The sequence below is a fragment of the Temnothorax longispinosus genome, chromosome 8, assembly GCF_030848805.1.
Source record: "Temnothorax longispinosus isolate EJ_2023e chromosome 8, Tlon_JGU_v1, whole genome shotgun sequence".
Lineage (NCBI taxonomy): Eukaryota > Metazoa > Arthropoda > Insecta > Hymenoptera > Formicidae > Temnothorax > Temnothorax longispinosus.
The window spans coordinates 20,393,492-20,405,610 of record NC_092365.1 but is presented as its reverse complement, the minus strand read 5'-3'; the positions used below and the strand labels follow the sequence as shown (position 1 = coordinate 20,405,610).

Sequence of the window (12,119 nt, the reverse complement as noted above, 5' to 3'; positions counted from 1 at the left end):
ACTACCTATAGTATGCACACATCCGGTCGATCTGTACTCCAGCAACTTTCCTACTTCATTCATGGACGCATTCAGTGGCCTTTGAAGGTTGCACCGCGGTAAGGAGTGGTGGGCACGGCACGGGTCTCTCCGCGCGGCACGGCGCGCGGCATGGCGCGCGGTGAAGCGGGCGCAGGGACGTAATTAGGGGGGAAACTTCGCGGGAGAGGAGTACTGCCAACGACATGCATATGTGAGCGCGTATATGTGAGAAATCCGTACGCAGGCACCTTCGAGTCGTATACGCGGAATTCAGCGTTCGCGGGCCGAACAGCCCCACACGCTCGCGGGAACTTTCCCATTTGATGCAGCCACGTGAAAAAAAAAAGATACAGGCGAGAAAGGTATACTGGCCGAGCGGGGCTCGCTGCGCGAGCCAACGGAATGCTGGCTCCGCGCATTCTTTACCGATTCATTGATAACCCCGACACGGGTGCGCGCTCACCTGGTTACGTCACTGCCCGGCGCGGACGACCGGCTGACAACGCGGACCAGTTTCAGCATAAGCCTTTCGTGGAAATGTTACCGCGCTCGCGGTTACATTCACCGAATATGTCCCGCGTCGTCTCATTGTATCGTGGATTTGTCCGAGCGCGTATCGCGTAGGGATTCGCCTTGGCTTGCGCATGCGGAATATATGAAAATGAATACATATATGCACGATACATATGGAGGAGTAAAAACCACAGTTATGTAAGTCAAATTTTTAAAAATATTTTATCGTGTGCATAGATGCAATCTGTACAATATATAAATTGCATCTATGCACACGAGAAAATATTTTTAAAAATTCGACTGTGGTTTTTACTTCCTCTATATAATACCGATTTGAATCCAATTCGAACGCAAGAGTCGCTTCGTTATCGATACTGGAATATCTTCAATTCGCTTCCGATTCGAGGGACGACTCGAGGGAAGAATTCTCTAGTTTGCTTCATTGTGGACGATTTTGTTACTCGCAGGGTCTACGGTAACTGCGGCCGAGACTTTCACCGTTTCTCCGCGCCGCTCCGGCGAATAATGCATCTCTCGCGATATACGAGTATACGTGCAAGCGCGCTCGCGCGAGCGCAATCCTCTAAGGAATTCAGGAGGGAGAGAGGGGCGCGCGGAAAAGCTGAATGAATACAAATTTCTCGACGGTTGCGCAAGCGACCGGTGACTCGAAGCGAAGGAGATAGAAGATACCGACGCTCTCCAAGCCTGCAGCTCGCGAGCGAATGCGATCCCCAGGATCGGCGTTCGCCCCGACATTTCGAGCAACAAAGAATCTCGCCATTCATTCGAAGCTCTCTCTCTCTCGAAATACTCTCGGCCGAAGTAATAATCGCGCACCGAGATGCCGCTCGAACAAACTCGGCGGTTCCGTCGAAAATTCCATTCCTTCGCACACAAGCGCACCGCGCGCGCGGATAAAGCCGCACGCACGTGCATGCGTGAGAAAGAACGCGCACGCCAGAAAGGGCTGGGAGCTGTCGGCGAGTGCCCCGGCGAAGGAGGAACCGAGACGGCGCGCACCGACAGTATACCGACACATGGGCGCGCGGCGGCCGCGTGTGTATGCACACGGTGCACGTGTCGGAGCGGCCCGGTGGTGGGGCGGAAACGTGAATGATCCATAGAGAGTCGCTGCGCTTGTGTGCGACGGTGTAGCGCGCGCTGCGCTCGTGAGAGTGCCGTCGGCGGCGATCGCCCGGCGCTGCTCCGCGCTCACGCGCCACGGGCTCTCAACTCTCTCAACTGGCCCCCGCGCGCTCGACAAGCGCGAGGAGCCTGACGTAATCGATGTAACGTCCTTCAATCACAATACGCAATACGCAAAATATCGTTGTCGTTATATACGTTTCTCGAGGCTATCAGAGATACCGGGTCGAGCGTCGTCGCGAACGGAACAAGAGACCTTCCGTTCGGCGAATCGGCTTCCCCGGCTCGATCGTTAACGCTGAGAAACGCTGAGCCATGTCATACAGTACTCGGCAATCGGCATTACGCGGCGCGGTGGGGTAGAGAGCCTCGAGATAAGCGGTAGTGGTAGTGATGTGAAACATTCGTGGGTCGGGGGGCTGGTTGGCGGCATCGGCAGGCAGGCAGGCAAGAAGACAGGCAAGCAGGCCGAGGGAGCGGTACGGTACAAGTTGGGTGCGAGACGCGGAGCAAGAGCGGGAGGAAACGGCACGGCGCGGCGCGGTTTCGGCTTCTCGGCATCGGCTTCGGCTTCGGAAATGGCCGCGGGAAAGTAGAGAGCGGAGCGTTTCGTCGCTGGGGCTGGCAGGCTGGTCGGTTGGGTTGGTTCGGTCGGTCCGTCCGTCGGTCGATTGGCCGGGTTGAATCGGGTCGTCGGTCGTGGTCCAAGTTTTTTCGGAGCACCGCGCGCTCGTTCATCCGGCCGCATCGGGGGCGCGCGATCGATTCTCACGGCATCGGACAATCTCGGAGAAGACCAGCGTGAGATGTGAGAGCCGACGGCATCAGGAGACCTGAGGAGACCTGAGGAGAGACGTTGGGAAAACGGAAACGACCTCGACGGAGCGGGACGGAGAGCAGAAACTCGCGGTTCCTCGCTCGGTCCGGCCACGGCGAAGAAGAAGAGGATGGCCGGCGACGACGGGACGACGACGAACAATGAGATCCTCGACGCGGAGGGTGGGGAGGAGGGGCAGGGTACGTCAGCGCGAGGGGAACTGCATTCCAGAGTGGGCGGCATTCTGGAATGCGATCCCCCCGGTAACAGGAATTCGTCGAACGAGCGAGTCGCTGCCGCCGCTGCCGCTGCCACTGCCACCGCCACCGCCACCGCCGTCGCCGTTGCTGACAACGAGGACGGTGTCTGCCGATATGCGGTCGGCGCTGCTAACCGCGCTATGTCTTTCTTCGAGATGTGCCAGGTATCGTATATCGGCGGTGTAACGGCTTGTCGGTTAACTCGCGCCGGTCCGATTGTCAATGTCCGCGATCGTTCAAATCATGTTGAAACTCACTCGCGAACGTGGGAAAAGCTTCGTACCGGACTTCCGCTTATAATTTCGTGTTTCACGACGTGACTTTTGCGACGATCGCGAGAAAAGGAAAATCCGGATCAGTGGTTCATAAAGTGTCTTATCCTTTTAGATTCGACTCCAGTATCTGTTCCCGCAACTGGGTCCACCCCCACGTTACAATATCCACGACGACTCCATAGAATCGACCGCAGAGATCCTGGCCAACGACGTGATACGGTACTTGCTGAAGGAGGATATCTATCTTATATCCCAGGATCCGGTCTCCCGCAGCATGAGGCACAATGTATATCAAATGCTCAACAAGCACAGCATTCTCTTCACGAGTATGGTAAATCGTTTGAACGTCGTCCCGGACACTGCTTATGAAACATTCATGGGGGTCGCCAACGAGCTGTTCCTACACGGCGTTATCACATGGGCCAGGATTGTCTGCTTGTACGCCTTCATGGGCAGATTGGCTTTGTGGGCCAGGGACAGAAGAATGCACAGTCTTAAAAAGAAATTGCCGTTGTACGTCTCTAGATACGTTGGTGAAAACATAACGCACTTCATCAAGGGCTATGGCGGATGGGTAAGTGCGGGCAATCACTAATTATTGTTAAAAATGTTTCGTACGAAATACACAAACCTAACGTTGCCGTTTTGCAGGAACAATTGTGCGTCGAGTACCCCGTGGCCGAAGAAGTCAGCGGCGCGGTTTGGCGGAGTCTGTTAATGACGGGCGCCACTCTCGGTTTGATCGCCACGATCTTATCGGTGACTTCTTGATGGAACCTCAAGACGGGATCGTGCGACTTGAGTACGTTTTGTTCGAAAAGCCTTCGCGTACTTACGTTCTACGGGAACACTCTCAAAAGAGATGCGTACCAATTTTTATAAACGTACGCACAACGTTGTAACATTTCACCCACGGACATCGGAACGATTCGATTCAAACGGAGCGCTTGCTACGTCTATACGAGAAACATGGAAAATTAACAAAAGATACATCAACGCGTTGACACACATAATTTTCATATCAATGTCACTCGGCTTAGAGGATCATCCTACTTTTTATATAACTCCAGCGAGCATACATAGCATGAGCGACAGACAATGACGCTAGTTTCCTATTACAATACCTTATAACAGACTAGTGAAATTAGTAGACAGACTATCTTATTTAATTCTACAAGAATAGACATTTTATATTAAAGTAATTCCTAATAATAATACTCAAAATTGAAGAAATTCTTAGAAATTTACGGAACAAGAAACGAGAATCTCGAAATTATGTTGAATTTAGGTAGACGCAATCTATTTATTTATAATTTATTTTAGGTAGAAAATATATTAAATAATAAATTTTTTTCGAGTATCTTTGGGTCACATAAAAAACCGATCGCAACCACACATTTTTAAACTTTAAGGCATATATGTAATACCGACGAAAAAAACGATGGCTACGAAGCTATACCGTCATGTATATTCAAATAATGGCTACTTTTTTATATGTTGATATATTCTATTACACTTGCAAAAATTTTATAAGCATATTCAGAATAAATACTTTTATAAAATAACGATCGTTCTCCTGTAATCATTACTGAAACAAGAGAAAGAGATTTAAAACGAATACCTACTACAAAGATATAATCGATCAGTTTTCGCAATTCCACAGAAAATTCGATTTCTTATTTGTCGATTCCCATTTAGTATTAAAATACATGTAGGTATGCATTATTCGTGTTTGCTACAAAATTAATTTCTCATGTACATTATCGCGTATCAATGGAAATTTACAGGGTAGAGCACAAGTTACTGTTATGAAAATTTAAATATAGTTTTATGAAGCGATTACATTACTACAAATAAAAACCGCTCATAAAATAATATAAAGACTTATTTACAATGGTACAAGTACTTTTGTTTTCTGGGAAGACATCGAGTCAACATCGTTAGAGCATCTTTAAATGTATCATAAATTATAAGCGATAAGTATTAATATACTGTTGCGTATCGTGATAAAGGGGATCAGTCTTAATCACTACGAAAATACCATAAGCGACGTACTTTTGATGTATACGTTTGCAAATAATCAAAAATGTTAACTTCATATAAAATAACGCTATCCATTCCTACTGCAGTGAACACAATCCTCCTAACCGTATCTATGTAATCTAAAACATTAATTAATGAAGAATAATAAAAAAAGATATTGACATTTGACATTCCATTCATATTAATAGCTTGAAAGTAAGAAATGTAATTCTTTTCTGTAGAATGTGTTAGGATGTGGTACAAATTAACGTTTTCGAATATCATAAGTAGCAACATTTGCATGCGGACAGTTTTGTTTAAAATAAAACATACCTATTTTAAAAGAGGCTACGTTGTATGTCAGAACTGCGGCTTATCGAGCCTTTTGTACGAATGCGGAAAACGATCTAAACTATAAACCTTTTTGTACACGATAAGTATATTGTATAATAGGGTGCTGGGATAATAACTTGCCTCTCTTTATTTCTTATAACCAAAGAGGAGGATACATTTCTGCCAAGGAAATATATTAACTGTCGTTTTCAGCGTCGAAATCTCGTACATATTTTCATATCCATGAGACTACTGAGATCTAATTTCACTTAAGATTTACAGTGTATGTATGTATATATGTGGATGGATGTATGTATATGTATATATATATATATATTGTAATATTTACAATATATATTTATAATTATATATACGTTAACAAAAGGCAACACCGAACAATGATCAGAAATCTATCCCTAAGGGTCTCATAAAGATGATGATGGATGATAATGTACGTATTGGTTTATAGCTACAAAAGTAAAGTCACGATTCTTTCTATATATTACAGTTCACTAGTAAAATAGTTTATTTTATTATCGTATAAGTTTTACCGTTGAAATACTCATAAATACTAAATATGAATGGATAATGAAATCCTTGACACAATAGTTTGCAATTTATTTCAACTGAAAACCAATGCCTTATGGTGCTTCTTCAGATATGTCTGATAGTTTGACAGCTAAACATTTTAATTTCATATATGCACACATTTTTTTTCACGAATACGAAGACTTGACCTAGAATTCAAATTTGGATCATATACAAGAAATTTTGAATATTTACGAGTTTTTTTATTTTTATACAAGATCATCAAGATCTTTAATACACCGTTACAGTTTACGAATTGAGTGTGAATATAGATTATAAAATCACAAACTAGACGGCGAAATCTTGGCGAGTATATCTAACAATTTTCTTATATCTAATCAAATTTTGCGACTGTACAGAAAACAACTGCGTTTCAACTTTTATTTCAGATCCTAATGTGCATAATAGCAAGAATCAACAATTTCGGTTTAATAAATTTTCAAAATTCTCTACTTTGCTATTATCGATATTACTATATTTAATTGTATGTATTATGCATTTGTGTTGTGGATATATATACTATATTAACTGTACAAACGGAAAACTCATTTCGTCTGCCACTTTATTTATTATTGACAATTATAAGTGATTATTATATTTGTAGTCAACCTTTAATTAGTTAGCTAATTAAACATATCGTCAGCGTTATGCAAATGAATATCAATCAGATCGAGTAAAAGAAATAAGAAACAATGATAAAAAAATAGAATGACAGAAAGACAAGATAATAGATATTTTCACCTAATATGAAAAACAGCTGAATAAAATTGATATAGAATTATTATTTTTATTAATCATGTACTTGCCACATACAAATAAAAGTATTTAAAAAGATATATTATTGTGCATGTGAACAAAACATGTTAGATATTAATTTTGTACTATAATATATCCATGTTTAAAATTGGGACACAATACGACAAATGCAAGAAAAAATATCGTATGCAATTTATAACATATTCAAAATATTAATTTACAAAAAGGAGAAGAATAGTAACAATATAAATATTTTCTTTGCAAGTTGACAATTGTAGTGTGTTCTACTTTTACATGCAGAGATGGAATATGGTAATATGTGAAGGATATCACAAACTTGGCCCCCTTTAATCTGCACAATGTCAGTATGAGCAATTAACCGACATTTTATATAAATTTATCTGTAAAAAAAAAAGATAAAATATACATGGGAAAAAAAGTAATATTACATTATCGCGATATTGGAAAAGATTTCGTAGTTAAGTATATTTAGCTTTCTTGAAACAGTACACACAAGGATTAAAGAAGCTCAACCAATATAAATACATAGCACTGACGATACGCATGTAGATAATTTAGCGTTTCTTAAACATTGGCAGTTGTAGCCTGGACGTATTGTGGTCCAAAATAGGGTAAAACAATTGGGATGATCCATTTGAATTGTACCTGACTTATTTTAAACAGCTATTCTTAAAAGTAAGGGGAAGAAAATAAGTCCTCGGGAAAAGCTTTCAATTCGACTAACGTCGTTAAAACATGATAATTAAAATAGTAAATTTTTAGCTAAGTCATTTTACATCGCAACATGCTAATTGTAAGTACGTTGCGAATAATGACACATATCTTGCTCGTCTTAATGAATATAACTTTTCTTAAGATTACCTAAAACAATGGGGCATTTCCATTAAGAATCAAGAATCTACAATGATGATATAACACACAGCAAGCGCAAATCAAAATATTGTCCAATCTTGTTAGTGATCGGAATTGAATTTTAATAATTTGAGTTCAGTATTAATCATAAACGACATTATACGTGTTGCCACAGAGCATATTATGTATAAAGTGCATATAACACGTTTATCACTTTGTGACATGCTCCATTTTTGTCTCTTGTTAACTCTTTCTTGGTTTATCACAGCTGGGGCAGAGGTGGGAAGGAAGAGGACTTGTGTCACCCCGAGAAATGAAACTAGCAAAAATCCTCTATTCCTTGTAATCCCACCATTCCTTCTCATATCCTTCATGAACATGTTCTAAAAGCACTTTTCTCCGACTATCGCAGTATCTTTAAAAGCAAAATGTAACATTATTTTAAAACATAAACATAACACAAGCAAGATATTTAATTTTTCTAATAATAATGCATAATCCTTACCTATATTTATCCTGAACCTTTTGCTTGATGTCTGCAAGATTTTCGCTCGTGATATCCCTTTCAAGATATTCAGAGAGGCATTCTGTAGCACTCTCCAAATCCTTTTGGTTATCCTCAAAAATCACAGACTGATTGTTCTTTTTCACGTAATAAGCGAAAACGTAAGTGTACATGAGAGTCTGTCTACAGGAACACAAAATGTCAACTGCTTTCTTTAAAAATTGTACCTGAAAAATATTGAAAAATATAAACGATGGTACATAAATTTGTATCCAATAAACTTAAGAAAATTAATTTCTAATAATTATCACCGTACCTCAATCCACGACATATTATGTTGCTGCATTTCTTCCATTTTCTCCTTCACGCTGGCATACAATTTACTTTCAAACTTTAGTGATTGCATGTGATTCATATATCTATTGCAATAAAATAAATATCTTTGTAAAGCTGATCTGGATTTTTCTTGCGCGTCCCTTGCCACTTTTGCTTCCTCCTCATCATAACGGTTACAATTGTACCAGCTAGAACCATGAGGCTCCCAAGGACCAAGACATACCCAACAAAATTCAGTTTTGCAATTCTGATTCTTGCAAACCATATGATTACATCCGCCATCTTTTTCGATCGTGACATTACACTTAGGGCACTCCTTCGTATTGGCAGCGATCCAGTTTGACGTTTCGGAATCGTCATCACACTTTTTGATCCACTTACGGAGCAAATGACACTTTACAGGATCGTGCCAGTTTTCGCCACAGTGGAAACAGAAGGTATGTCCACATTTGCAAGTAACTGGTCTTGCTTCTACGTACTGCACCTTAATAGCATTGTTGCAATCGGGGGAAGGACACCATCTCAGTAACCTATTGCACTATACGAGAAAAAGAAATGTAACAAACACTTGTGACACATCCAATAAATTAAATTACGTTAATCAAATATTTACTTCGACAAAGCTATTGGTGATTAAGTGTTGATATTTTAATTTAACTTTGGAATCCTTGACAAGTCGCATAACACTGGCGTCGTCGACTAAAATGTCACAAGCGTGAGCAGCACACGCTATTGTTTGTCCAACTCCTTCTTCCATGATTTTGGTTGTCAAATATTCTCCCCAGCACCCGGTGCAGAAACGATGCCCACATTCCAGACCAGTCATCATCTAATAGTGTTGTTATAGGTTCATTTCTTTAATATATTCCACTTCCATTACTACTCTTTGAAGAAATTTGATAGATAAAATAGACTTACTGAGGATGGCAAGGTCATAAAACAGATTCCACATTCCTCTGTTCCATTTGTCGGTCTTTTCGGCTGTTTAACAATTAACAACACATGTAATATATAATTCCTGCGCTAACTCGTCAATAACGAAATACGATTAAAATAAATTGTACACGTACATTTACCAAAGAACTTTGGGAGGATCGACTCCTGCTTATCAGAGGGCCCTTCCTGAACGGATTAATGACGCGTGCCTCGGCAAATAACTTTTCTTGATCACCATCATAAAATCGTTCCATCAGCTTTTCTTTATCCCATTTAAAATGATTTAATAAAATACGTGTGGTGGTAGCCGGTATCTGTAGATTAACACGTGCATATATATATATATATATATAACATATCTCCCTATAGTTTATCTCGAGAAACTTCATCCTATTGATAAGTTACGAGGCTTACTTCAACAACAGTATTGACTTCCTTTATGGAGTCAACCATGTCCTGTACGATCTCTTCCGTGGAAAGCACTTCGAATGGATACTCGTCGACGTCGGTGGCACGCTCCCGTGGATTACCAGACTCGATTTCCATAGCGAAGTCAACATCATCGCCACTCGACTCGTTGCCGGAGTCGACATCGTCGTAAAGCGTTTCCTCCTCCGAATCCATCGTGTGTGGGTGTGCGTTGAATCAACAAACACCTCTAAAGGGTTGTACACTGGCGCTTCTCTTTCCTCTCTCGGGCGGCAAGTTTTCCCACGTGCAATCAGATCGCACTTAGGGACCTGGCATCCAGCACGAGCAGCTCGCAGGAACGTTGATTCGCGCCGCGTTTACTCCGGAAGACCGTCCGTTGAGCGCAACGCTTCGTCCTGGATATGATTTTATACGTTAATACAAAATATGTGCAGAATATCGGCAATCGCATCGGGGATTTAATACATTTTAACGCGCGTTCGGCGGATTTACAGATTTACTCCGGAACTCGATTTTTTCGGAGAGACACGAGGAGACGCGGGTGATTCGCGTTACCGAGGGACTCGAGGGACGCGCACCTGCTGCGAGAAAACGGCTTATGTTTCCGTACGTGACGTCATCGTTCCTCGATGCTGCCCGAATAAAGCATCCGGAGCGACGGACGGTCTTCCGACGGGCACAGAGGCGCGCGATCCTGGGACGCGTCGCGATACCGATCGCCGCGTGGCGTGTCCCGATCCTCTCGGCGGCGCGCGCGGAGGCTCCCGGGGGATTCGCCGAGGTTTCCGTTTACGGGGAGAGAAAAGGGAACAAAGTCAGCTGCCAAAACATCCGAGATGAACTCCGGCGGCGGGCGCGGCGAACGGCTAATCCCACGGCGGAGCGAAGACGTTCGCGCTAGGTCGGCCGATTGCGACGATCCTCCTCCTCCTGGGCTCGGGCGGACGATGCGATTGACGACCGAGTTGGGCCGAGCGACGCGCGAACGCCGCGTGCACGCGCGAGAATGACGCTCCCGCGTCCGTCGAGGCCGACCTCGGCGCGAAATTATCGGCGGGATCACGCGGCTATGCCGAGGCTGAACAAAAACGCGCGCCTGAATGCGGACGCGCCTCGGAGGCCGCGTCGGAGGAGTCGACTTCGATTTTGCATACGATATAAATATACGCGCGAAGGACGAGCCTGATGCGTACGCACGTGTGTGCGTATGTATGTGTGAATGCGCGCGCGCGCGCTCACGCGCGTGTCGCAACTCGGATCTCGGATACGCTAATTAGCACACGCGCGCGTTTATAATAAGGCGCTGGACGAGACACATTAGTTCAAGGGCAATCGATTACGCGCGCGAAGAGAGAGACGCTCGGAGAGGCGAGAAGACGAGAGACTCGTGGCGAGACTGGCGGCGCGGGCGTCCCGTTGCAAAACCGACTCGATAAAATTTTACGCGTCACGCGTCACTCCGGCCGCGCGGGAGGATGATAAACAAACCGGAGGGCACGTACGGTTGATGTGACGCCGCCGCTTATCTATCCCCGTCGTTGAGGCTGCGTTATATCCACGATGGACGGGGATCGCGTGCTCGATTTCTTTTTGTCGGGCAACCTCGTGTCGGGGTCGGTAAGCTTTCCAGCACGTTTCGAGATGGACGATGGACGCGCGGGGATCACGAGACTCGGAGAACGTCGCACACTCGCGAGTTACACCACCGTACACTGGCCACCGAGGCTTAACGAGGTCGGGTCGCGTGCAGCGGGCGTTTGTCCTCGCCCATCGCGACGGCCGCCGCGTTGTTGCGAGCGACAAAGAGGATTTGTGAGTGCGCGATCACGGAGAACCCACCGTTTGCCATGAAAGGAAGCGACAGGCAGAAAGAATGAGACGAGGGATGCCGGATGGCTTAAGAGAGAGAGAGAGAAAAAGGGAAAGAGAGAGAGGTGATCTCGAACGAGTCTATAGCCCGAGCACTGCTGCCACGTCTGCGACGACGCGCGACATCGACTATCGAGTCCCTCGACGATCGAACGACGAGCGTGCCACCGCTCTCCGTCGTCGACGTAGGGCCGTGACGCGGTGGCCGCGAGCCGTGAGGTCGCACCCGAAATTTCGCGAAACAATCCTGCGGGACACCGCGCGATCCGGGTGTCGGCGCGCGAGCGATTCGACGAACGGCCGCGAACTGACTCCGAAACTCCGAAGACCCGCGACGACTCCGTGACGCTAGCCGAGTCGCACCGAGAGTGATTCGTCCCACCGCCGCGAAGTGAGCCACGCTCGCGCGCCGTATCGCGCGCACAGCTGACGGA

At 44.7% G+C, this 12,119-nt stretch overlaps 2 protein-coding genes across 5 annotated transcripts; one reads left to right on the top strand and one right to left on the bottom strand.

The window, feature by feature from the left end:
• The first annotated feature begins 1,831 nt into the window (after nt 1-1,831).
• Nucleotides 1,832-5,246, top strand: LOC139817528 (uncharacterized). The gene is made up of 3 exons (XM_071785700.1): nt 1,832-2,924; nt 3,148-3,609; nt 3,687-5,246. Exons 1-3 carry the CDS (start codon nt 2,631-2,633, stop codon nt 3,804-3,806), a joined length of 876 nt encoding a protein of 291 aa, XP_071641801.1. The 5' UTR covers nt 1,832-2,630; the 3' UTR covers nt 3,807-5,246.
• Nucleotides 5,247-5,515: 269 nt separating this feature from the next.
• Ari-1 (E3 ubiquitin-protein ligase ariadne-1) lies at nt 5,516-12,015 on the bottom strand. Of its 4 annotated transcripts, none has more exons than XM_071785675.1 (8): nt 11,305-12,015; nt 9,799-10,211; nt 9,519-9,698; nt 9,367-9,429; nt 9,062-9,277; nt 8,429-8,986; nt 8,113-8,339; nt 5,516-8,022 (listed from the first exon to the last, which is right to left on the bottom strand). In XM_071785675.1, exons 2-8 carry the CDS (start codon nt 10,006-10,008, stop codon nt 7,941-7,943), a joined length of 1,536 nt encoding a protein of 511 aa, XP_071641776.1. In that variant the 5' UTR covers nt 10,009-10,211; nt 11,305-12,015; the 3' UTR covers nt 5,516-7,940. The 4 variants fall into 4 exon arrangements, with proteins under 4 accessions (XP_071641776.1, XP_071641775.1, XP_071641778.1 ...); XM_071785674.1 differs by having other exon boundaries at nt 11,319-12,015; XM_071785677.1 differs by having other exon boundaries at nt 11,656-12,015.
• Between the last annotated feature and the right edge of the window lie 104 nt (nt 12,016-12,119).

Bases quoted from the DNA above. Each gene is read 5' to 3' on its own strand.
- Ari-1 (XM_071785675.1), bottom strand. From the start codon at position 10,008: ATGGATTCGGAGGAGGAAACGCTTTACGACGATGTCGACTCCGGCAAC. The intron at 9,430-9,518 runs GTACGTGTACAA...ATTGTTAAACAG, and splicing joins CCCAAAGTTCTTTGGTAAAT to CCGAAAAGACCGACAAATGG. The intron at 8,987-9,061 runs GTAAATATTTGA...TTTCTCGTATAG, and splicing joins TCACCAATAGCTTTGTCGAA to TGCAATAGGTTACTGAGATG.
- LOC139817528 (XM_071785700.1), top strand. From the start codon at position 2,631: ATGGCCGGCGACGACGGGACGACGACGAACAATGAGATCCTCGACGCG. The intron at 2,925-3,147 runs GTATCGTATATC...TTATCCTTTTAG, and splicing joins CTTTCTTCGAGATGTGCCAG to ATTCGACTCCAGTATCTGTT. The intron at 3,610-3,686 runs GTAAGTGCGGGC...GCCGTTTTGCAG, and splicing joins TCAAGGGCTATGGCGGATGG to GAACAATTGTGCGTCGAGTA.